At 43.7% G+C, this 26,150-nt stretch overlaps 1 protein-coding gene across 17 annotated transcripts in view; it reads left to right on the forward strand.

Moving 5' to 3' along the window:
* CASK (calcium/calmodulin dependent serine protein kinase) overlaps positions 1–26,150 on the forward strand; it is a 461,253-nt gene that overhangs the window by 237,951 nt on the left and 197,152 nt on the right. For 13 of the 17 annotated variants that reach the window (XM_068269833.1, XM_068269836.1, XM_068269834.1 and 10 more), the window contains exon 11: positions 19,047–19,064. The exons of the other annotated variants lie outside the window; for them this stretch is intronic. In XM_068269833.1, coding sequence (XP_068125934.1) covers positions 19,047–19,064 — 18 coding nt within the window. The remainder of the gene's footprint in view (positions 1–19,046; positions 19,065–26,150) is intronic. 17 annotated transcript variants of the gene reach the window in all.

The following is a 26,150-nucleotide window of genomic DNA, read 5'->3' on the forward strand; positions in this document are numbered from 1 at the left end:
GCACTACCCATACTCGCAACCTCCAGAGGAAAACACGCGCCACTGAACGGAAATGGAGGAAAACTAGACTTAACCAGGATTTCCTACAGTACAAGACCAATCTGCTGCAGTTCCACACTGCCCTTGCTCATGCGAAGCAGGAATACTTTACCAAGCTCATCGGAGCACAAGCTTCCAACCCCCGGCGTCTTTTTGCCACTTTCAACTCCCTGCTTAAGCCCACCCCCCACCCTCCGTTTCCTCCCTCTCTGCCACAGATTTAGCCACCCACTTCACCAACAAAATTGTCTCCATCCGCCAGGAAATATCCAATCTCAAAACTTCACCTCCCAACCAGCTCCTCCTCCACCCTATCCTCCCCTCACATTCTTCACTCCTACTACCACCGAGGAAGTTATCAAAGTACTGCAGACTTCCCATACCACTACTCCCCCCCCCCCCCCCCCCCCCCGACCCCATCCCTTCTGATTTACTCCACCCTCACTTCACGGAATTGGCCCCAGTCCTCACTACCCTGTTCAACCTCTCCCTATCTACAGGCACCTTCCCCTCAGACGTCAAGCAGGCCACTGTACAACCCCTGCTTAAAGTGAACCTAAAGCCTACCAAAAAAACCGAGATGAACTCACCTGGGGCTTCCCTCAGCCTCGCCCTCCGCCGGCGACGACTTCCGGTTTCGCCGTCACCGGCCGACAGGCATGGGAACGCGAGTGATTGTGACCTCCTGGCCGCAATAGCAGCATAGGGGGCGATATACAGGCTGGGAACGCGAACAATTACTCGCGTTCCCATGCCTGTCGGCCGGTGACGGCCAAACCGGAAGTGTTCGCCAGCGGGTGCAGAGGCATCGGAGCAGAGCTGCGAGGGCACCGATCGTCTGCAGGGGGCTGAGGGAAGCCCCAGGTGAGTTCATCTCGGTTTTTTTGGTAGGCTTTAGGTTCACTTTAAGAAACCCTCCCTCGACCCCTCACTACCCTTCAACTACCGTCCTATCTCTCTCCTCCCCTTTGCCTCAAAACTTCTTGAGCGTCTGGTTCACAAAGCCTGACCCAGTTCCTCAATGCCAACTCACTGCTAGACCCACTGCAATCTGGATTTTGGCCTGCCCACTCAACCGAAACTGCTCTCACCAAAGTGGTCAATGACCTTGCCTTAGCTAAAGCTGAAGGCAAATACTACATTCTCCTCCTCCTTGACCTTTCAGCAGCGTTTGACACAGTAGATCATCCCCTACTCCTCCAGTCCATGGGCATTCACGATCTCGCCCTGTCCTGACTTTCATCCTACCTCCTCAACCGCTCCTTCACGACCGCCTTCAATGAGTCCTCGTCCACCCCCAACCACCTTTCGGTGGGAGTCCCCCAAGGTTCAGTCCTTGGTCCCCTTCTGTTCACCCTATACACATCCTCCATTGGCAAGGTTATCTCCTCCATGGGTTTTAATTATCTGTATGCAGATGACACCCAGATCTACTTCCACACCCCTGACATATCCACCACTACTATGGACAAGGTCTCCTCCTGTCTATCAGCCATTTCCTCCTGGATGTCCGCTAGGTTCCTGAAACTAAACCTAGACAAAACGGAATTTATGATCTTCCCACCCCGGACATCCATAAACCTCCCAGATGTGCATGTCACTGTTAACCACACTACCATTCACCCTACCTCTCAAACCCGCTGTCTGGGTGTCACTCTGGACTCCGCACTCTCCTTCACTACCCACATCCAAAACCTCACAAAGTCCTGCAACTTCCACCTTCGTAAGATCTGTAAGATTCACCCTTTCCTGACCTCTGCCACCACCAAACTCCTCATCCATGCCCTCATAATTTCCCGCCTTGACTACTGCAATGCCCTGCTGTCTGGTCTCCCTATGACCCGAACAGCCCCACTGCAGTCCATCATGAATGCGGCAGCCAGAATTATCCACTGCTCCCATCGCTCCACCACGGCGGATCCCCTCCTTGAATCCCTCCACTGGCTTCCTATCCAGTCCAGAATCAGATTCAAGATACTGTGTCTGACCTACAAATCTGTCCACAAAACCTGTCCAACCTACATTTCCGATCTTACTCAGAGGTACACACCTAGCCGCCCACTCCGCTCTTCCAATGAACTTGGCCTAACTGCCCCCCCGCATCACCCAGTCCCATGCACGCCTCCAGGACTTCTCAAGAGCTGCTCCAACACTATGGAACTCCCTACCTCCACCCATTAGGGCAGCCCGCTCCTTCAACAGCTTCAAGAAAGCCCTCAAAACTCACCTTTTCACTATGGCCTACTACCCCTCACAAGTGCTCTAAACCCACAGCTGAACTCTGGTCCCCTACCTCTCGTGTCCTTACCTCTCCCTCTAGATTGTAAGCTTTTGGGCAGGGTCCTCCTCCTTTTGTGTCCTACCTGATCATGCACCTCCATTACTGTGAACCCATGCTATGCATCTGAGGGAACCTAACTTGCCTAACTCCATGCTCCCCTCCAGTGACTAACCATTACATTGTACTCATACTGTGCTGCATGATCTGGTCTTTCTTGTATTCAGGTATTGTCATTTTGCTGTATGTCACCCTTAAATATTGTATGCATCCCTATTTATTGTCCAGCGCTGCGTAATATGTTGGCGCTTTATAAATACAATAAATAATAATAATAAAATAATAATATGCTATAGCTCATATGACTTTAACATGTGTAAGGACTAGCTATGACAAATATAATAATGGTAACGGATGTATCCTAATAGGTGTAGTGTATTATGATCATTACCTCCATCATTCCCGCATTCGTTTTTGTTTACTCGCTCCCATAGTAACTACCGGTAGGAACGGCAATGAACAACCCGACATGCTACTCGTGACGTAGCTTAAAGGGAACCATAGATGAACATGAAAAAGATTTTATACATACCTGGGGCTTCCTCCAGCCTCATACGGCCTGATTGATCCCATGCCGCCGTCCTCCGCTGCCCGCAGCCATGAGAACCGGGACCCTGCTCTGCCGTCAGTCGGAACCAGTCTAAGCGTAAGGGAAGTGCGCTGTTTGCGTATCTCTGCAGCAGCCGCTGGAGAGATACGTAGAGGGCGCACTTCTCCTGCGTAGGCTGGCTCCGATGACGTCAGTGACGGGACCCGGTTCTCGTAGATGCAGGCAGCGGAGGACGGCGGCGTGGGATCAATCAGAGCGTATGGGGCTGGAGGAAGCCCCAGGTATGTATAAGATCTTTTTCATGTCCCCATCTCTGGTTCCCTTTAATTTATTCACTGCTCTTACCATGGGGCGGTACTGTGCGAGTATGACGGTCCATGAGCAATCCTCCTATTGGCCATTATCCCGCCTCCTTGCAGCTTCCTGAATGGTGCCTACAGCCCTCCCCTCAAGCGTGCGCGGTCCAATCAGGTGAGAGCGTCTACGAGCTGGCTTTTCTCGCACTGGTATAGCACTTACAGTACTATTTGGGACAAATACTTACCTGGTCCTGTGAGTATAATAGCCAATGCTGATGACCATAAAAAATGGGCAGTGTACGCTATACCCATCTTGCCATTTAGAGTACTATGGTGTCTAATGGCCTGTTTACCGATTGGCTGCCGCAATGATGGACTTTAGATCTGACAAATCAGGGGTGGTTGAGTGGGCATGTATGTGACCCACCCCTCTCGGCATCCCTTGCGCCCACCATTCCACTATAAAAGGGCAAGCCGAGCGGTCTGATCTCATTTGGCTGCTGGTAGTGGCTGATCTTGCTATAGTTGCCTATCCAATATGTGTACTATGTGATGATATTAATGTATTTGTTATTTTAGCACTTTTGCACTCTAGCACTTAGCACTTTGGTCACCCCTGACGAAGTTTTCAATTAAGGAGACAAAACATGTAGGTTATTGTGTGGGGTTATAATAAATATACAATGTGTGAAGGGCAGTATTCGTATACCAATGACCTCGTACTCCCAACCCATTGTTTCACGTTGTTCACTAATTGGGTAGTATAGTGTCCTGACATGTTAACATGTTTAAATAAAAGTTAATTTTTAAACATTAGTTTTCTCCTTCAAGGTTATCCTCTGTGTTATATTCTCCTATACAGTGGAGGAAATAATTATTTGACCCCTCACTGATTTTGTAAGTTTGTCCAATGACAAAGAAATAAAAAGTCTCAGAACAGTATCATTTCAATGGTAGGTTTATTTTAACAGTGGCAGATAGCACATCAAAAGGAAAATCGAAAAAATAACCTTAAATAAAAGATAGCAACTGATTTGCATTTTCATTGAGTGAAATAAGTTTTTGAACCCTCTAACAATAAAAGACTTGATACTTAGTGGAAAAACCCTTGTTTGCAAGCACAGAGGTCAAACGTTTCTTGTAATTGATGACCACGTTTGCACACATTTTAGGAGGAATGTTGGTCCACTCCTCTTTGCAGATCATCTCTAAATCCCTAAGGTTTCGAGGCTGTCTCTGTGCAACTCTGAGCTTGAGCTCCCTCCATAGGTTTTCTATTGGATTAAGGTCCGGAGACTGACTAGGCCACTCCATGACCTTAATGTGCTTCTTCTTGAGCCACTCCTTTGTTGCCTTTGCTGTATGTTTTGGGTCATTGTCGTGCTGGAACACCCATCCACGACCCATTTTCAGTTTCCTGGCAGAGGGAAGGAGGTTGTCGTTCAGGATTTCACGATACATGGCTCCGTCCAATTTCCCGTTAATGCGATTAAGTTGTCCTTAGCAGAAAAACACCCCCAAAGCAAAATGTTTCCAGCCCCATGCTTGACGGTGGGGACGGTGTTTTGGGGGTCATAGGCAGCAATTTTCTTCCTCCAAACACAGCGAGTTGAGTTAATGCCAAAGAGCTCTATTTTGGTCTCATCAGACCACAGCACCTTCTCCCTGTCACTCACAGAATCATTCAGGTGTTCATTGGCAAACTTCAGACGGGTCTGCACATGTGCCTTCTTGAGCAGGGGGACCTTGCGAGCCCTGCAGGATTTTAATCCATCGCGGTGTAATGTGTTTCCAATGGTTTTCTTGGTGACTGTGGTCCCTGCTAATTTGAGGTCATTCACTACTTCCGTGTAGTTCTAGGATGCTTTTTCACCTTTCTCAGAACCATTGACACCCCACGAGGTGAGATCTTGCGTGGAGCCCCAGAGCGAGGTCGATTGATGGTCATTTTGTGCTCCTTCCATTTTCGAACAATCGCACCAACAGTTGTCACCTTCTCTCCCAGCTTCTTGCTAATGGTTTTGTAGCCCATTCCAGCCTTGTGCAGGTCTACAATTTTGTCTCTGACATCCTTGGACAGCTCTTTGGTCCCATGTTGGAGAGTTTGGAGTCTGCTTGATTGATTGATTCTGTGGACAGGTGTCTTTTATACAGGTGACTAGTTAAGGCAGGTGTCCTTAATGAGGGTGACTAATTGAGTAGAAGTGTCTAACCACTCAGTGGGAGCCAGAACTCTTAATGGTTGGTAGGGGTTCAAAAACTTATTTCACTCAATGAAATGCAAATCAGTTGCTATCTTTTATTTAAGGTTATTTTTTCGATCTTCCTTTTGATGTGCTATCTGCCAATGTTAAAATAAACCTACCATTGAAATGATACTGTTCTGAGACTTTTCATTTCTTTGTCATTGGACAAACTTACAAAATCAGTGAGGGGTCAAATAATTATTTCCTCCACTGTATATCCCCAGAACTGCAGAACCAGCTAGAGAATTGTACCAACCTTTTGCCATGTGCTGGCCACACTTGCATATTAATGCCCTGGCTTCACCTGAGCCATTAAACCCTACAATGTAAAGGTTGGTCAGAGTGTCTGTGGAGCTAGGGGAGTTGAAGATTGTCAAAACCAAGGTCCCCGAGGTACCTAGTTACCCAGCTACCACTTAAGCCTGGTACTGGTACTTTTTAATTTCTGTTATATTGCCACCTCTATTTTGTAAATCCTTACTAATTTGTTTAATAAAAAAGATTTAGAAGCAAAACTTGTGCAAAAAAATTATAATAATAATTAATGGGGGAGAGGAGGGACGAGTGAGTCACTTGCCAAGGATACTTTGGAAAAGTTGACTTATTTAGCTTGGAAAATAAATGGTTTACAGGTGTCCAAATTAACATATACAGTATTTGTATGAATGAACAAATGAACATGCACAGTAATGGCAATATAAAAGTCCTGCAAATGAGGTGGGTGTGTGTGTGTGTGGTGTATACAGGACGTGGAGCAACCAAACTTCCCATATCCTGCAGGGACACTTTAAAAACATTTTAAAAAGGAGTACACCCAAACAAGAGAAGGGGGGCCCTTTGTGATCACTAAATTTAATGGTGCATAATTAATCATACTCCATATTATGAAATTGATGAGATTCATCATTGCCAGTCTAAAAAAACATATATCTGTATATGATTTGATAAATACAATGCAGAATTGATGAGGTGCATTTACCATCAATCGTATAAGTAACAAGAATTTTAAATGAAAAAGGAAGGATAACCTCTGACTCAGTAATTAATAATAAATGCATGAAGTGGAAGAGTGCATAGATCAAGCGAGGTAGAAAGTGCAAAGAAAAGTGAAAACCCAATAACAGGAGTGGAGGGCAGTAGTTGCGTGCTACAAAGTGCATGTGCACAGACTTGTTACATACAGTGAGGTAATAGTGACTGAGCTCTGTAAAGGAGTTCAGCAAGATTTCTAGACCAACAGCCATGTATGTGCAGTCTGTGGAGAAGACAGGGAGGTAGAGTGAGCTGGAGGGACACCGAGAGGAGCCTGCAGCATCTGTTGTGGTGCAATAGAAAAGTTAAGAGAGAGATTGTCCAAGAGGATAGTGATGTGATGAGCAAGAAGATGCCTGTGGCATCTATGTGCTATAGTGAGGAAGGTCAAAGGGGTTAGCCGAGAGTTAGTAGAAAATGGAGAAATACCTGAGAGGTAGCTTGCAGCAAATGTAGTGTGCTCTACTATGCCTGACCTCACGCGTGACTTGGAACCCCTTGATTCTTGTAGCTCCCGCCCCACTCCTCTCTCTCTCTCTCATTGGACCATCAGCGGGCGGAGCTAGGTAAATGCACAGCCAATCACCTCTACAGCCTCTCCTCTTGCGGACTATTGCATTGTCAAATATGTCATGGTGGGGAGGGCAAAGGAGTCACTAGCTGCACACTCAGGCGGTGGATGTGCAGAAGCAACCAACAAGCTTCAAAGGAAAGAAAAAAAAAAGCCATAGAGGTCTACTTTCCGTAGCTTAAACCAGGGCTTATGCCCTCTGGCAGTCATTGCCTGCATCTGCTTGTGGAGAAAGGAGTTTAGAGAGTGTTAGGTTCCACCATGATGCATAACATAGGCTACTGCGGCCCGGTTGTCCAGAAGCATACCGACCAATTTCTCTTAAATGAGGAAACCAGTAACTTCAGTGCCAAGGTGGCCACCCTTAAAGGACAACTGAACTGAGAGGGATATGGTGGTTGCCATATTTATTTCCTTTTACATAATACTGGTTGCCTGGCAGCTTTGCTGGTCTATTTGGCTGCAGTAATGTGTGAATCACACAAGAAGCATGCAGCTAATCTTGTCTGATTTGACAAAAGTGGCAGAAACACTTCATCTGCTGCATGTTTGTTCAGGGACTAGAGATAAAAGTATTAGAGGCAGATGACCTTTACAAGGGCAACTGAAGTTAGAGGGATATGGAGGCTGCCATATTTTTTTTAAAGGGGAACTGAAGAGAGAGGTATATGGAGGCTGTCATGTTTATTTCCTTTTAGACAATACCAGTTGCCTGGCAGCCCTGCTGATCCTCTGCCTCTAATACTATTAGCCATAGCCCCTGAACAAGCATGCAGCAGATCAGGTGTTTCAGTGGTTCAGACTTATAAGTCTGATCTGACAAGACTAGCTGCATGCTTGTTTCTGGTTTTAATCAGATACTACTGCAGAGAAATAGACCAGCAGGGCTGCCAGGCAACTGGTATTGATTAAAAGGAAATAAACATGACAGCCTCCATATACCTCTCTCTTCAGTTCCCCTTTAAGCAATACCAGTTGCCTGGCTGTCCTGCTGATCCTCTGCCTTTAATACGTTTAGCCATAGACCATGAACAAGCATGCAGCAGATCAGGTGTTTGACATTTTTGTCAAATCTGACAAGATTTAACTGCCTGCTTGTTTCTGGTGTGATTCAGACATTACTGCAGCCAAATAGACCAGAAGGGCTGCCAGGCTACTGGTATTTTGTCAAATCTAACTGGATTAGCTGCTTGCTTGTTTCTGGTGTGATTCAGACACTACTGCAGCTAAATATAACAGCATGGCTGCCAACCAACTGGGATTGCTAAATAGGAAATAAACATGGAAGCTTCAGTTGTCTTTTAATGCTCTTAAAGAGTACCCAAGGTGGATTGTAAATAGATTATAGGACACAGAGGCATGTTCTGTGCCCAATGACTACCTCTGTGTCCTTCTGGTGCCGCTGTCAGTCCCCCCTGGGCTCTCTCCACTCAAAGCTAGTGACAATCTAGCGACAATCTGATTGTCGCTATCCTCCTTTCACCCTTCCAGCCGTCAATCACCTCGCTTCCCCTGCCTCTGTCAGCTCGCTTCCCTCCTTCACCACCTTCCTTCCCAGCCTCCCTCACCTCACTCCCCCGCCAGCTTCCTCCAATTAGCAGCTAAGGCGTGACCCAGGAAGTACTTCAGGGTTGTGGCTATCTTGGATTTCCACCACTGGTGATGGGAGGTTGCACCGGCTGCGGAGGATGAACGGGGCCATGGAGAGTGGCGTGGAGCAACGCAAATTCTTCTAAGAGGTGGCGTGGAGCAGGTAGTATGTTTGTTTTATGGTTTCTTTTTTTTAACTTTTTTCATGCCTCCTCGTGTTCTCTTTAAGACCGTGGAGAGAACACACACACACCACACACACAGTCCCAAGTAGTCTCATTCAGATTTCTTGGGTCCACAATCTTCAACAACTTAAAATGGAACAGAAGATGTACCACCTCCAGCGGCTGAAAAAGTTTGGCCTACCACAAAAACTAATGGTGCAGTTCTATACTGGGGTCATCGTGACAGAAACTATGACGATCTAGTTTGGCTCATGCTCCATATGAGAAAAAGTGAGGCTGCATCCAATCGGCAGAACGATGATTTTGCTGTAGCTTACCTTCCCTGCAGGATCTTTACGCTAGCAAGTGCAGAAAGAAAGCAGCCAGGATTGCCTCTGACCTTTCTCACCCTGCTCAGTCTATCTTCCAACTTATGCTTTTATGAGTAAGTTGCATTTCAGTGGCAACAAACACTTCCAGGCATAGGAACAGCTTCTTCCCTCAGGTGATAGCCATGCTTAATGCAGGACCACGCTAAAACTGCTTGGACTGGAAAGCATTGCAGCACAAAACTAAAAATGAACACGTCTCATTGTGCTTACTATTTACTTAACTTATATACTGTCTTTGACTTGTGATATCTACACTGTGTCCTTGTTTTGTCTGTCTATTAAGCAACTGCCAAGTCAAATACCTTGTAAGTGGCTGGATAGTGTACTGGTTAAGGGGAGTGCCTTTGACATGGGAGACCAGTGCTCGAATCCTGGCTAGGGTCAGTACCTATTCAGTTAGGAGTTCAAGGCAAGACTTGGCTGCAGCTCTTCAGTGCTGTGAGTCTGACAGGAGAAAAGCGTTATGCAAATGTTTGGATTGGATAAAGTGTAAGGCACCGTTCACACTGCACGCGTTTCCAGCCGCGTTTTGGAAACGCGTGCAGGTGGCCGACACGCACGACATCAGACATTGCATAGAGTGCAATGTCTGATGTTTACACTGCATGCGTTCCGGACCTGTGCGGTCCGGGAACGCATGTTGCACGCATTTTTTGCCAAAACGCATGGCTGTCCCATTCACTTTTCAGTGATGGGATCAGTCACGCAACGCATACAAACGCGGATGGCGTGCGTTTGTACGCGTTGCGTTCTGCGTGCGTGCCCGTCCGCGTTTGTAATGTGAACGGGGCCTAAACCTATTTAGCCAAATACAATTGATCCTGATTCTGAGTAAATTTTGCTCAGCTGTAGTTTTATTGTCCAACAGGGGGCAGTCTAGGTCTACTTTAAGTGAATTGTTATTTTCTTTGCTTGCTAGCCCTGCACCTACAGTCACTGGAGACAGATTTTCAGGAAATGAAGTTTCTTTTAAAAGGGATCTGGAATATACTTGATTTTTACAGTGTTTGTTTTTAATTTTATGCAGAAGCGTACTGGAGATATCAGAAATGTATAATTAATTGTTAATGCACAATTGTTCAAGTTTTCTGAATTTTAAATTTTGCAACAAATATATTTAAAGTATCTGGCTGTCTGCATTATGTATGAATTGCTTTCCTATCAACCACCCCTGCTATGGGTGCGACTGCAGAGGGGCTCGTGGTGGACAGAAGCCTAGAGGGAGCTCAGTGGCTCTGGGTCTGATCAGGGCAGTTTTTAGGGCCAGGAGGGAGAGCAGCGGGCGCACACAGCCACTGGGAGGGGTGCCTTCCCCCCCACCCCCTCTCATATCGCCCCCCCCCCCCCCCGCTTCAGCGCCCCCTCTCCAGAAATTACAGCAACGGGCAGGAAACACAGAACTTCTAACCTCTTTAGGGTTCCTTGCAATAGAGCTCAAGTCCTCTGTTGCATCGCCGCTCACTCTACTTCCTGATTAGAGGAAGTAGAGTTAGGGCTGAGACACACCAGAAAAGCTCCCCAAACGCTAGAGGTTTCAAAAGCTCTTCCCAATGTAGTGCTATTTGGGTTTTTTTTTTTTTTTTTTACAAAACCTCATCGCTCCAGTGTGCATAGACACATAGGATAACATTAGCAGGAGGTTTCAAAAACTCAAAAAGCTCAGAAATACTCCTGGTGTTCCCCAGGCCTGAGTGAGTGTCGCTGCTGCCTAGCCTGCCTTTCCAATCTAATCTTTTTTTTTGGGGGGGGGGGGGGGCATCCAAAGTTTTGCAGGGGGGGCCCAGTGATTTCTGGTTACGCCCCTGACCCCACCTTCTTTTTAGATGATTATTCTTTGTGGCTGGCACCACATTTTTTTTTTGTCACTCCACTCAGTGTGTAATAAAGCTTTGAACCTTTCCCACTCCCTCCTCATTGCATTTTAAAAACCACATGTACCCTTCCTCATCCTGCCCTCCTGCAATAAAAAATAATTTCTCATGGTTTTTTAACCTTTTATAAAGACATTAGTTAGAGACTAGAAGATCTGTTGTGCTGAGTAGCTACAGTGCTGGTTACAAAAAGGTAATCTCTCAGTAAAACGAACTGGGTTGGCAGCTATGGTCACACCAATACCAGCTGCTGCTCCCTTTGAGCTCTCTAACCTCATTTATAAAGGGTTGATTCACTAAGCTACAGGTGCTACAGCAGCGCAGCTGAATGACAGCAGAGAGTGTTACAGTTCCCTGCGCACGCTATGCAGCCATAGTGTGCACAGTTAAATTACGCTTGGCTCAAATAGTTTAGAGCGCTTCGTTAATGAGCGCTCCATTGAACCTGCCTGGAGCCCAGCGGGTCTAGTAGCTTCAAAGTACGATATTACTGCACTTTGATTAGCACAATAGCCTGACTGTCACTTGACAGGCGGGTGGGTTCAAGTGAAGCGCTAATTAAGTATAACAAAGCGCTATTTGAGCCAAGCGTAATTTAAATGCGCACGCTATGGCTGCATAGCGTGCGCAGGGAATTATGACACTCACTGCTGTCATTAAGTGCAGCTTAGTGAATTAACCTATATGTGTGTAAAAATGGAGGAGTTCTGTCAAGTAAAATAGTCATGCCATCAGAAATGGACCTACAGGATCCAGCCAAACAGGTACTTTAAAAATATTTGTGAAAAGTACCAATGTACAAAACTTCGTGCAAATTTAATATCAGATGCTTTTATTTTAAACTATCAAAGGTTGCACTAGGGCTATAAAAAAATTGTGGTCCTCAGAGTGTGTGTGTTTTTAGTAGAGGCATTCCTGTCACTATGTATCCATTTTTTGACAGCAGATAGACGTGAAAATTATATACTTATAGTGATACCCACATGAAGTGATATTTGTCTAAGAATTTTACAGTCTAGTAAATCTTTTATGTGTCAGACACTTTATTGAGTTAATACTGTGTATGTGTTTTTATTCAGTGAGTCATGACTAAAAGTAATGTTCACCATATAAGTGTCTCAGATGCTGTCTGTAATATATTGCTTATAGTTCTTGTCTTTTGAGTAGACATTAATTTAGATAGGTCAAATGTCATTTAGTTTGCTTTTCACCAAGGTATCATTCTACAAGCCAATAATGTCTTAAAGAGACACTAAAGCGAAAAAAAATATGATATAATGAATTGGTTGTGTACTATGAATAATTACTAGAAGATTATCAGCAAAGAAAATATTCTCATATTTTTATTTTCAGGTATATAGTGTGTTTTCTAACATTGCATCATTATCTAATATGTGCAGATTACACAACACTCTGCATTCAAAATTATTCTTTCAGAGCAGTCTGTGAACTAATGACCTCTCCTCTGGCAGATAAAAAGAAAACTGTTCACTTACAGTTGAGATAATAAAAGTCAGAAGACAGCCCTCTCCACGACTTTGAAAGTCGTAGAGATTAATGGCTTTTTTGCATAGAGATAACAACTGGGATTTCTTAACTCTTCCTGTACTGGAAACAATTACACTGATGTATCTGATCTTAATGTTTTATTTCGTAGCTGTGCTACACATACAAATCATAATATCATAATTTTTTTTTCGCTTCAGTGTCTCTTTAATTTGAAAAATAAGTGAGTAATGAATAATACACCATGCAGCGCCTTCAGATTTCTTTCTAATAAACTATGGACATCTGTTCTGCTGGTGCGAGTATTCCAACAATGGGAATGCACCTTTCAATCTAATTAGACACGAGCAAGGCTAGAACACATGCTTCCTAATGGTTTGTGCAGCACGTGCTGGGACCTATGTATATTAAAAAAAAAATTATATATATATATTTTGAGATATATATAGATATATATATATATATATATATATATATATATATATATATATATATATATATATATATATTTTGAGATATATATAGATATAGATATAGATAGATATATATAGAGAGAGAGAGAGAGAGAGAGAGAGAGAGAGAGAGAGATATATATATCACTATATTTAAAGGGGCAATCTGATATTTTTTTTTTTTAATTGGCAGGCAGTGCTTTGATTGCTCACTGCATTTGCCAATCTGAAGCTCCTTTTTACTAGCAGTCCTAGCAGTTCATCTCTTACTGTTTGTCCCAAGCTCCTTTGACTTGAATGAAGGTTTGTATTGCAAGAGGCAAACTGATGATTACTCAAATTCTCAGCAGGAAGAATTCTCATTGGTCAGGCTAGCAGACTAATAGGGTGCTCTGGCAGGAGATTAAAATATATTTTTGCTTTTTCATTTCCATATAGTATTGGAATGTCAACTCTAATAGTCTGTGGGATCTTCATACAATATAGACAGATGAAACCTGGTGATTACAATAGTTAGAACTTGGAAATGTAATTTTAGGATATTTTTTTTTATTAAAATGTTTTATGAAGGAGTTGAGTTTTTATTATTTTGTTTTACTTTTCACAATTTTTAGGGCAGAGTAAGGATTATTAATATCCCCCTATGCTTATTTTCTTTGGACTCATTTCCACTACATGTGGATTCTGGATGCAGAAATCGGACTCCAGTGCCTATGGGAAATATGCATCAGAAAAATCGTGTTTAGTGGAAACAGGCCCATAGACATTCATTGGAGTCAGTTATTTTGCATCTAGAGTCTGCCTGTAGTGGAAACAGGCCCTTTGGGTGGAATTGAATGATGTCTCGGAACCTACTTGTTAAAGGAGTCTTTCAGATTCCATTATAAGCCACCCATTGACCTAGCTCCATTGGGCTCTGGAAATAAAGGCCGACTTTGTCCTTAAAGGGATACTGTAGGGGGGTCGGGGGAAAATAAGTTGAAGTTACCCGGGGCTTCTATTGGTCCCCCGCAGACTTCCTGTGCCCGCGCAGCCACTCACCGATGCTCCGGCCCCGCCTCCTGTTCACTTCTGAAATTTCAGACTTTAAAGTCTGAAAACAACTGCGCCTACGTTGCAGTGTTCTCGCTCTCGCTGATGTCACCAGGAGTGTACTGCGCAGGCACAGACCATACTGGATCTGTGCAGTACGCTCCTGGTGACATCAGCGGGAGTGAGGACATGGCAACGCAGGGGCAGTGGTTTTCTGACTTTAAAGTCAGAAATTCCAGAAGTGAACCGGAGGCGAGGCCAGAGCATCGGTGAGTGGCTGCGCCAACACAGGATGTCTGCTGGGGACCATTAGAAGCCCCGAGTAAGTTCAGCTTATTTTCCCCCGACCCCCCTACAGTATCCCTTTAAAAGCAACCCATTCGTGACCTTAAAAAAAAAAAAAAAATACTTATAGGGAACAAGGACATGGAGAGAGAACCAGGAAGGCTCTATGGGATCCAGAGCCTTTCCTCTCCATAGCTTAGTATCTATTTGTTTTTAGGTTGCTTTAAAGAACTCAGAGCTGATAGTAATAAAGATTTATACATACCTGGGGCTTCCTCCAGCCCCATATGCTCGGATCGCTCCCACGCCGCCGTCCTCCGCTGTCTGCAGCTTCAGGAACCGCGTTCTGTCACTGCCGTCAACAGGTCAGTTGAGGTTGGGATGCGTCCACTGCGGGGCTGATCTTCCAGCTGTGAAATGTTCAGTCTTGAAACAAGAAAAATCCACAGAAAAGGACCGGCACCACATGAAGTACTTATAGCTCTTTAAAGTTTTATTGATGCAAGCATGACAGCAACAGACCGCTTTTTCGGCTTCTCATAGCCTTTATCAAGTTGCCAAATGATTGTATGAAGCTAGAAGTACCGTATTTTTCGGACTATAAGACGCACCGTTTCTCCCCCAAAAGTGGGGAGAAAAAGTGACTGCATCTTATAGTCCGAATGTAGCATTCTTAACCATCCTGGCGCTTGTGCAGAAAATGATTCTGAGGTGGACAATGGATGGCAGCAGCAGCGTGATCCACATTGTTTTACAGCGGCATTGGAGCAGCCGCTGTAATGTCGTGCAATGCTGGCCCTTTGATCCTCCTCCATTATGTCCGACATCAGCCCCCAGCAGTGCTATTCACAGCAGCCCTTTGATCCTCCTTCTTCTCCATTGTCCTGTATCAGTCCCCCATTAGCGCTATTTACAGCGCTTCAAAGCGACATTAGCAGCCACTGTAATTGTCCGCAATGCTGGCCCTTTGATCCTTTGTTTCATCCTGCCCGGTAATCAGCGTGATCTCAGCCCACAAGTAAATTCAGCCGCAATAGAGTCCTCTGAGGCTTCCGTACAGGCTTGTTTACTGTCGCCCCCTTATGACATTCAGCGCACGTGCGTGTCAGGTCATGGGGCGACGCAAGTAAACAAGGCTGTACGGAAGCATCAGAGGACTCTGCCGCTATCGCGACTGAATTTAGTTGTGGGCTGAGATCACACAGATTACCGGGCAGGATGAAACAAAGGATCAAAGGGCCAGCATTGCGGGCAATAACAGCGGCTGCTAGTGTCGCTTTGAAGTGCTGTGAATAGCGCTAATGGGGGACTGATACAGGACAATGGAGGAGGATCAAAGGGCCGCTGTAAATAGCGCTGCTGGGGGCTGATGTCGGACATAAGGGAGGAGGCGGCTCAAAGGGCCAGCATTGCAGGACATTACAGTGGCTGCTCCAATGCCGCTGTAAACACTGTGGATCACGCTGCTGCTGCTGCCACCACCCACTATGCACCTCAGAATCATGGACACCCAGACAAGAACCAGCTACTGTCACCCAGGCTGGTGAGATATCCTAAAAATGTATTTGTATTGATTAATTTGTGTAGCAGGTGGGGATGGGTATTGTGTAATGTAGTGCAGTGAAGCTGGGAGGAAGAGGAAGCAGAGGATTGTGTAGTACAGTGCAGTGCAGCTGGGGGGGGGGGGGAGCAGGGGTTAGTGAAGTGTAGTATAGTATAGTTTGAAAGGGGCAGCAGGGGTTAGTGTAGCTTGGCTGTGTATCTTAGAGACGTATTGGGGGTAGGAAAGGTCCATAAGACACTCCTGGGCCATGGACGCACCACAGTGTAGAATATATTTTATTTTCCAGATTTTTGCCCTCTAAACTTAGGTGCGTCTTATAGTCCGAAAAATGTGGTACTTCGTGTGGTGCCGGTCCTTTTTGTGGATTTATCGTTGTGACCCCCTGGTACTGGGGTGAGGACCTTGGCACGCCAATTTTCTTTTTGACCTTTGGTTGCGCTCCAGGACACTTCTTGAACACCGTCTTGAAACAAGATATCCAAGTTTTGACAGTGCTGTTAGAATGACGATTCTACCCCAGTTTGTGACCTCTTGGTGTGAATGTCCTTTTCTGACTTCCCAGAGAAACAAAAAATAAATGACGTGCTATTACAGCTTTTTTATAAATGAAAACATTTTTTTAAAGAGACTATACAGACGGGATATAAAAAGCTGTCAAAAGGTGTAAACATTCTTTTGTACAGTAATTGACATTTAGAAGTTTTTTTCATTTTCTTACCCTCTCCCTTTTGCTGGCTCAAAATGAGGTTTCCACGCCAGCTGTAGGAAGGAGTGCCGTGGCAATGCACTGCCTTATGGGAGAAATGTAGCCTCCAGCTCACTCTGCCTCCTCACTGTGGTGTTCCTGCTATCACAGTATTTGAAAGAGAAATCACTGGTTTCTACTGGAGAGTGAAGAAAGAGAGGACACTTGCTGTTGCTGGGGGATCAAAGGAAAATTAGAGGGAACATCATTGGGTGCTGGGGGCTAGTAAGAAGGAGGTTACTAGTTCTTGATGAGGGAGAGAGGTGGAGATTTACTTAGGAGAGGGGCAGAGCTTATCTTGGCTGAGGGGTGGAGCTTATGCACAACGGGAGAGCTTTATTTATTTATTTTATTTATAAAGCGCCAACATATTACGCAGCTTATGCAAAAGGGGCCTAGAAATCCTTTGGGAAATCTTGTCAAAATAGCATTTATTGGTTTTGTAAAAAGAAAATGAGAAAAAAAAATACTTCAAACTATGAAATTGTTATACTGTAAGTTCTAACATACTACAGAATCATTTCTATTTATTGAGCTTCATCACACTGTATTATGTTTTTTGACTAGAGCAGAATTCCTTTACTGATAACACTAAGCATGAACCTTATGTAATTGTATCACGTCAAGCTGCGCACCCATTAATTCAGCTACTCATGGCTGGGCGCTACAGCATGCTAAGTTATGTATATTTTTTTTTTACTTCTGCTTTCCTGCGAAAAGACCTATCTAAGTTACCTAAATATGATCTAGAAATGTGTGTTGGGCAAGTTAGCCTTGAGGATTCATGCGCTAAAAAAACGGAAAAAGGCTTAACTCACCTGGGGCTTCTTCCTGCCCCTAGAAGTCTATCTGTCCCACGATAAAGTTCCTCTGTGCTCGAGGCTGCTACTGTCCCCTCCATAAGCAGTCTTCTGCGCCTGTGTGGGTGGGCCACGTGTCTCTCGTGAACAAGTCTTTGTGAACTGTGCAGAGCGCTCCCAGCCACTGACAGCCTCAGCCTCGAGCATGGCAGAACTTCAGTGTGGGGCAGATAGTTTTCTAGGGGCTGAAAGAAGCCCCAGGTGAGTAAAGCCTTTTGACTTTTGTTAGCTCATAAGTCTCTGTAGACCCAAGGGCTTTAGATAATCTGAACGCCCACATATTTAAATCATGCCTGAAGTGAGAGGGCTATAAAGCCTGAACTATTTATTTAATTTTAAACCGTGCAAATTGCCTAGTTTTGAGTGTAGTAGTATTTGACACTAGGTGAAGCTTATGATAGTTTGGTGGGTTTATCAGGGTAAAGAGAATAATGCAATAGCGAGAGGTATCCGGGATTGTGCTAGGTTTGTCAATAGGCAAGGCATAGTAGGAGACCGTGGAAGGGTGAGATTTGTAATTTGGGGAGGGGGGGGGGCACATGCTAGATTTTGAGAAGCAATCGTATTTTGCACCTGAGGGTATGGTGTTGTGGAATTGTGCAGGGTATTAGGGTAGCTATGCTCTGTTAATGAGGCCATAGTAATTGCTGCTAGGTAACGTTGGTCTATTGGGTGCTAATAATTCTGGCTTGCTTGCAGATTTAATGCAGTCTGTCAGTCAACCACCAGATGAATCTGTTTTTCACTGTTATTGATCATGCCTGTGGTTGACCAATTGTAGGGAAAACACTAAAGCCTGGTACACACTTTCTATTCGGATTGACCAATCGCTGGCCAATTTTATCACCTCCATGTAATAGGAGAGTCAACAGATTTTGATTGTTATGAACAGATTTTATAGGTAAGCTTTCACACTATATGGAGGTAGTAAAAATGGTCAGTGATTAGCCAATCATAGTTGTGTGTACCTGGCTTTAGGCTACGTTCATAGTGGTGCATTGCGGTGGGTCATAACAGTCGCTCCGTTATGAGGCCCACCACGCTGCAATGTACTACCTATGCGAGGATCACAGTGCAGCGGGTGTGTTATGGTACAGTGGAGTGTGGCATGGTATTGCAGTGCATGCAATGCATTACTGCAAATCATGTGTGTTAATGTCATGTGGGCTACTGTGAAGCATACTCTTCAATTGTATGCGACTTTGCATGCAGATAATGTGCAGCGCTTCTTTCCAGTTAGTTTGCCTTGCATTCCTGCTGCTACAGGGAACGCAACAGCCACTGTGAACTTAGCTTTAAAGATATAAATGGGGTTCCAGTGTCTAAAACTATTTTAGCCATGTTCAATCAAAAACATTGAATTTGTGATTGAGTGTAATTCTGAGAATATCGCTCACAGTAGGTATTGATAAATGTTTGTCTACTTAGAGTAAATTGCTTGCCAATGCCTGCAACTAATATCCAATTTTTTAAATTCTGTATTTTGTCTGCCTTAATGCTGCCTTACTAGGACTTCTAGCTGCAGAAAGTAGGTATTCCTTTTTTCCTCTTGTGCTGCTCGCTATGCTGCTCCCTCATTGCTGCTTGCTTGCATCTATTAGGCCTGGAACCCACTACCAGCACTTTTCTAAGCCTTTTGTATGCACTCGTGATTTGAAAAGCTCTTGCTAATGTAAAGCTATGGGTGTGATCATACTTGGGGGGTGAGATTTATTTTTATTTTTTTAAATCCCCCATTGCACTTCATTAGCAAGAGCTTTTCAAATCACAAGTGCTAAGAAAAGTGCTGCTAGTGGGTCCCAGGCCTAATGTGTATTTGGAAGGAAATTTACCTGTGTTTTCGTATTTTTTTATTTTTTTTTATTTTAGTACAAGTGCAGTGGAAAATGAACTGTTAATTTATGTAAAGACATAGGGAGCACACCAAAATGCGCAATGTGTTACATTTGGAATCGCATGTTGGGCACATTCCATGATTTAAAGTCTGACAGCTACTTTTTTCCATCGTGTTCCCACATAAATGTTGTTAAGGTTTGTTGATAAGGTTGTTCAATTAGACTAGCTATAAGGCTAGGTTCACAGTCTGACGCTGCAGTGCTGCATTATGATGTCTTAGAACGCAGCATTTCACACTGCAATGAGAAGTATATGCAGCGTTCACAGTGCAAAGTTAGCATTGCATTGTAACAATAGCGTTGTTGTAACACACTGCTGCAGTGCTTTACCTTACGCACATGTTACCAGGTACAGGAAAGCATACTTTTCATTGAATGTATGCTTTACTGTACCTACTTTATGCGACGGTAACACAGCATTAATCTACAATACCACTTTATTGTTGCAAGGCAATGCCCTACTGTGAACCTAGCCTCAATCTTTTTGCAGCTTATTTGCAGCCTTACTGCCATGAGACTAATGTGGCAAAAAGAATGCACAGTTTAAAAGCGTAGGCACTCAGGATATGTCTTACTGACCCTTTTACTTTTAAGTATGAAAATGAGTTGATTATATTTGCATACTGCTGAGCCAAAGGATATACCACATAGAATTTAACGAATTGATTAGTAAATTTCATCCAATTTTTTTTTTTATTATTATTATTACATTCAAACTAAAGGTGCCTATACACACATCGATTTTTCCCATTTGACTCCCTGTAGATTCGACCACTCTGATCCTACAGGATGAGAATTGTTTCCATTGAATGACTCCTGAAGTGATAGGGAAATGGAGGCTATTTTCTTTTACTAAATGCAAATTGCCTGACTGTCCTGCTGATCCTTAAAGGACAACTGAAGTGGGAAGAATACGGAGGCTGCCATATTTATTTCCCTTTAAACAATACCAGTTGCCCTGCAGTCCTGCTGGTCTATTTAGCTGCAGTAACGTCCTGAATAACACCAGAAACAAGTATGCAGCTAATCTTGTCAGATTTGACAATATTGTCAAACTCCTGATCTCCTGCATGCTTGTTCAGGGGCTATGGCTAAAAGTATTTGAGGCAGAGGATCAGCAGGATTGGCAGGCAACTGGTATTGCTTAAAAGGAAATAAGTATGGCAGCCTCCATTTCCCTCTCACTTCAGTTGTCCTTTACAGTTGATGCAAGATTATACTAATTGTTTATGCAGAATTATGTAGCCTTAAAATGACTAATTGAATCCCCCCCCCCCCCCCCCCCATTTGTCATCCCTACATAGAAGGAACAGGATTGTCACAAATTATGTGTATGCTATAGTGTTTCACTATTGTGGAACATCTTTATTTCTGTATGTCACTTTATTTCAAAAATCTACAAATTTAAGTTGTTTCTTCAAAATTGGTACAGTCTCCCAAACTATTGACTGTAGGATTGATAAGATTGGGTACTATTAATGGTGCCGATCGATGTGCAATCTTTAAGTTGATTTGTATTTCAGAACAATTATTTTAGTCTGATTGAGTTGCTTATCATTTTCCCCTTTTTTGGTGGGCCTGAAATTGGATTGTTAATGGGCACCTTTTTAGTATGTGTACTGACGTTAGAGAATGGCTATGGTAGGGGTTAGATTCTGCACTCATCTGAGGGATAGGATGAGGTTAGTGAATTGACTATGTACTCTGTACCAGAGTAGACTTGTAGGACCAGCTCTCTTCAGGCCGCCACAGGAGTGTGAGTGTATTCAGGAATAATGCATCACCGAGCCTCCACTGACAATCACGTATGCAGACATATGACGGTTAGCGATGGCAGGCACAATTTGCTGTTTATGGAAAGCAGAGGAGGGCCTAACAAATACATATTACAGCTTTTTTACAGACCTACTCTGCAGCCTCAAAGGTATACAGCAGGAGGATGTGACCAATGAGTCATAGCTGCAGTCATAGCCATGCTTCCTTTTTAACCCATTCTGTGGTGTCCTTCCCCCCCCCCCCCCCCCCTCAGACATTGACTACTACCATCAGTAGAGATGCACATTGCCACAGGTCTACCCACCAAAGTGTACCCACCAAATCATGCAGATCCCATGATAAGCTACCCAGCATAGCACAGGGAGAGCTGGGCTAATCTTTACACCTTGTTCAGGGAGTGGCCAAAAGCGGCACTAGTTGGTGTCTGAGGTGGGATGTTAAGCATCCAGAAGATGCCGCTAGCCACAAAATGGCTTAAAAAGGAAGCATGGCTATTTCACCGGCCTCACTGCACACGTCCTCCTGCTGTATACTATTGACGCAGATTATGTTCATGTAAGGGCTGTTAGGTGGTGGGGGGTGGTCACTCATCTTGGAGGCCTCCTCTGCTTGCCATCTACAATTAAAGGAAAATACTTTATTTTCACTTGTGCCTACCATATCTAATCTTCATGTGTCTTATACTCTTTAAATTGCTACAGAAGGCAATAATATGGCTTTATAGAGGAATGGTTGGCATTACCATGTACAATATAATCTGAAGTGAAGACATTTAAAATTGCCTTGGCAAAATGTGTTTTATTACATACAGTAGCAAGAAAAAGTATGTGAACTCTTTGGAATTATGTGGATTTCTGCTCAAATTGGTCATAAAATGTGATCTGATCTTCATGTAAGTCACAAAAATAGACAATCACAGTCTGCTTTAACTAATACTACACAAATAATTAAATGTTTCCATGTTTTATTGAACACACCATGTAAACATTCACCGTGCAGGTGGAAAAAGTATGTGAACCCCTAGACTGAAATCTACAAGAGCTAATTGGAGCGAAGTGTCAGCCAGCTGGAGTCCAGTCAATGAGATGAGATTGGAGCTGTTTACAGCTGTTCTGTTCTATAAAAAAAACACACACACATCAGTTTTGGGTTTGCTTTTCCTAAGAAGCATTGCCTGATGTGAATAAGGCCTCGCACAAAAGAGCTCTCAGAAGACCTACAATTAAGAATTGTTGACTTGCATAAAGCTGGAAGGGGTTATAAAAGTATCTCCAAAAGCCTTGCAGTTCATCACTCCACGGTATGACGAATTGTCTATAAATGGAGAAAGTTCAGCACTGCTGCTACTCTCCCTAGGAGTGGCCATCCTGTAATGATGACTGCAAGAGCACAGTGCAGAATGCTCAATGAGGTGAAGAAGAACCCTAGAGTGTCAGCTAAAGACTTACAAAATTCTCTGGCATATGCTAACATCCATGTTACTGAATCTACGATACGTAAAGCACTAAACAACAATGGAGTTAATGGCAGGATACTACAGAGAAAACCGCTGCTGTCCAAAAAATAAAATAAAAAGAATTGCTGCACGTTTAAAGTTTAAAGCAAAAGAGCACCTGGATGTTCCACAGCAGTACTGGCAAAATATTCTGTGGACAGATGAAACCAAAGTTGAGTTGTTTGGAAGAAACACACAACACTGTATGGAGAAAAAGAGGCACAGCACACCAACATCAAAACCTCATCCCAACTGTGAAGTATGGTGGTGGGGGCATCATGGTTTGGGGCTGATTTGTGTCATGGCCTGGATGGATTGCTATCATCGAAGGAAAAATGAATTCCAAAGTTTATCAAGACATTTTGCAGGAGAACTTATGGCCCTCTGTCCACCAGCTGAAGCTCAGCAGAAGATGGGTCTTGCAACAGGAGAACAACCCAAAGTAAATAGAATGGCTTAAACAGAATAAAATACGTCTACTGGGGTGGCCCAGTCAGTCCTGGCCTCAACCCGATTGGGATACTATGGCATGACCTCAAGAAAGATATTTACACCAGACATTAGGCCTGAACGATTTTAGGAAAAAATTGAATTGAGCGATTTCTGTCTGAAATTGCGATTTCGATTCGATTCACGATTTCCTTCAAATCAAGCTTTGTTCCTCTTCTTTGCCTAGTTGTTCCCTCCTCTGTCTCTCTTTGTGCCCCCTTTGCCTCTTTATGCCTTTTCTGGGTCTCTGTCTTGCCCCCTTTGTGTCTCTGTGCCCGCTCCTTTCTCTCTGTCTCTCTGTGCCTTCTCTGTCCCCCAAACTGCTTCTCTGTCCCCCAAACTGCATCAGTTCTGGACATAGCCTCTAATGCACGGAATACTTCCTGTATGTCATGTGACATACAGGAACCCGGAGTTTTGCCAAGCACATTTCTTCAAACTTCCCCCATGTGGAAATGACGTGATCGCGATAATTGCAGCTTTGACGATTCCGAAATTGTGATCGCGATTTCGATTTAAATTCGATTTATCTTTCAGGCCTACCAGACATCGAAAGAATATTGCTGAACTGAAACAGTTATGTAAAGAGGAATGGTCAAGACTCCTGACCGTTGTGCACGGCTGATCTGCAACTACAGGAAACGTTTGGTTGAAGTTATTGCTGCCAAATGAGGTCCAACCAGTTATTAAATCCAACGGGTCACATACTTTTTCCACCTGCACTGTGACTGTTTACATGGTGTTGTAAGAGTGAACAGAGGCGCCAGCAGGATAAAAGGTTCTAAAAGGCTTAAAATCCCTCAGGAGGTGGTGGTGGACTCGCCTCCCCGAAGCAGACAAGATACCGTCAGTTTTATGACAACAGGTTTATTAATATACTCCAAAACAAACAGTGCAACGCGTTTCACGGGTATGTTCCCGCTTCCTCAGGCAACAAACAGATAGGAGTACACTGTAAAGACAGAGACAGATAGCGTAACCTTAGACCAATGTATGTGTGTGCTGATGATTTTTGATTTATAGTTAACGTGAATAATGGGTAAACAATGCTGTGGTTAGAGGTATATTGGGAGAGGGGGTGAGGGGCTGTGCGAGGATTGTTATAAGAGTAAAAATCGTAGTGAAAAAGGGGGGGGGGGGGGCGTTAGGGAGAAAATAAGGGTGACAAAACACAATGCAATCAAATGTAGTAAAATGCAGGAAAACAGTCTCACCAGTATAGTCTCAAGGTCACGAATAGCGCCTCTGTACCGGTGAGTCTGGAGATCAGTTTAAATACCTAAGAGTATATGGGTGGATCAATTGCATGGTTCATAAGAGGTGGGGGCTGTGTGATGGGCGGGTAATGTGTTTCTATGGGTGGGAAGGAGGCAAGCTGGAAGGCGTGTTTGTGGGCCAATAGGAGCAGGGGACAGGTTATGTAACCTATTTTGGGCCAATAGGAGCAGGGGGCAGGTTATGTAACCTATGTTGGGCCAATAGCAAGAGGGGATGTGGTTGTATAACTTCGGGGAACAGAAAATAAACAAATGTGTGCAAAGTGTATCTATTCAGAGGCTGAATAGAGTACTGGTCAAGGGCACTGCTTCTGGTACAGGAGACCAGGGTTCGAATCCTGGCCAGGATCAGTACCCATTTAGCAAGGAGTTTAAGGCAAGACTCCCTAGTATTGCTCAGTGGCCTCCTGAGCACGCCCCCAAGTGGTTATTTTTTAGACTGCTTGGGGAAAAAGTATAGATAACAAATATCATTCATTCTAACAGACATAAAGTGCATATTGGTGCATCTTTGTGCCCTAAAAGACTGTAGGCATAAAGGACATAATTAATCGTTGACATACAAAGATATAATAGTCTACATATAAAAAAAAAATAATATAAATGGTCTAATATAATATTGGACATAAGAAATTGTTGTAAAAGTATGTACAAGTATAAAAAGAAAATATTAAAAAAAAAAAGTGTATAAGATGAAGTTTAATTTAAGAGAGGACCATTTTTTTATATATTAATTTCTTTTTATACTTGTACATACTTTTACATTCCCCCCCCCCCCCCTCCTTTTTTTCACTACGATTTTTACTCTTATAACAATCCTCGCACAGCCCCTCACCCCCTCTCCCAATATACCTCTAACCACAGCATTGTTTACCCATTATTCACGTTAACATAACTGTACACCAAAAATCATCAGCACACATATACATTAGTCTAAGGACACGCTATCTGTCTCTCTCTTTACAGTGTACTCCTATCTGTTTATTGCCTGAGGAAGCGGGAACATACCCGTGAAACGCGTTGCACTGTTTGTTTTGGAGTATATTAATAAACCTGTTGTCATAAAACTGACTATCTTGTCTGCTTCGGGGAGGCGAGTCCACCACCACCTCCTGAGGGATTTTAAGCCTTTTAGAACCTTTTATCCTGCTGACGCCTCTATTCACTCTTACATAATCAATATCCACCCCTGGTGGAGGGGTTGATCCCCATTGTTCCTTATCTACAGAGAGCGACTTCTAATCTTGAGTGAGGACAGGTGTAATCTCCTCACCTGCCTATAAGTGGTTACCTAGGCAGTAACCCACGTTTGTGAGTATATATACATTATATACTTTTCATTTCCAACCCCTTGTTTTGCATACTACACTTATATTGGGCTCTCGGTATTGCTTTTGTCTTTATGTTTACCTGGTGTGTTCAATAAACACATGGAAACATTTAATTATTTGTGTGGTATTAGTTTAAGCAGGCTGCGATTGTCTTATTGTGACTTAGATGATCAGACTGCATTTTATGACCAATTTGTGCAGAAATCCATTTAATCCCAAAGGGTTCACATACTTTTTCTTGCTACTGTATAATGGTACATTACTGCTGTGGCTTGCTTAAGTGCCTTTGCCTAGCATTAATTAAAAAAAACCCAAAAAAACAGTATTCCAAAATATCTATTTATGTAAAGC

This window comes from Hyperolius riggenbachi, chromosome 2 (genome assembly GCF_040937935.1).
Source record: "Hyperolius riggenbachi isolate aHypRig1 chromosome 2, aHypRig1.pri, whole genome shotgun sequence".
NCBI lineage: Eukaryota > Metazoa > Chordata > Amphibia > Anura > Hyperoliidae > Hyperolius > Hyperolius riggenbachi.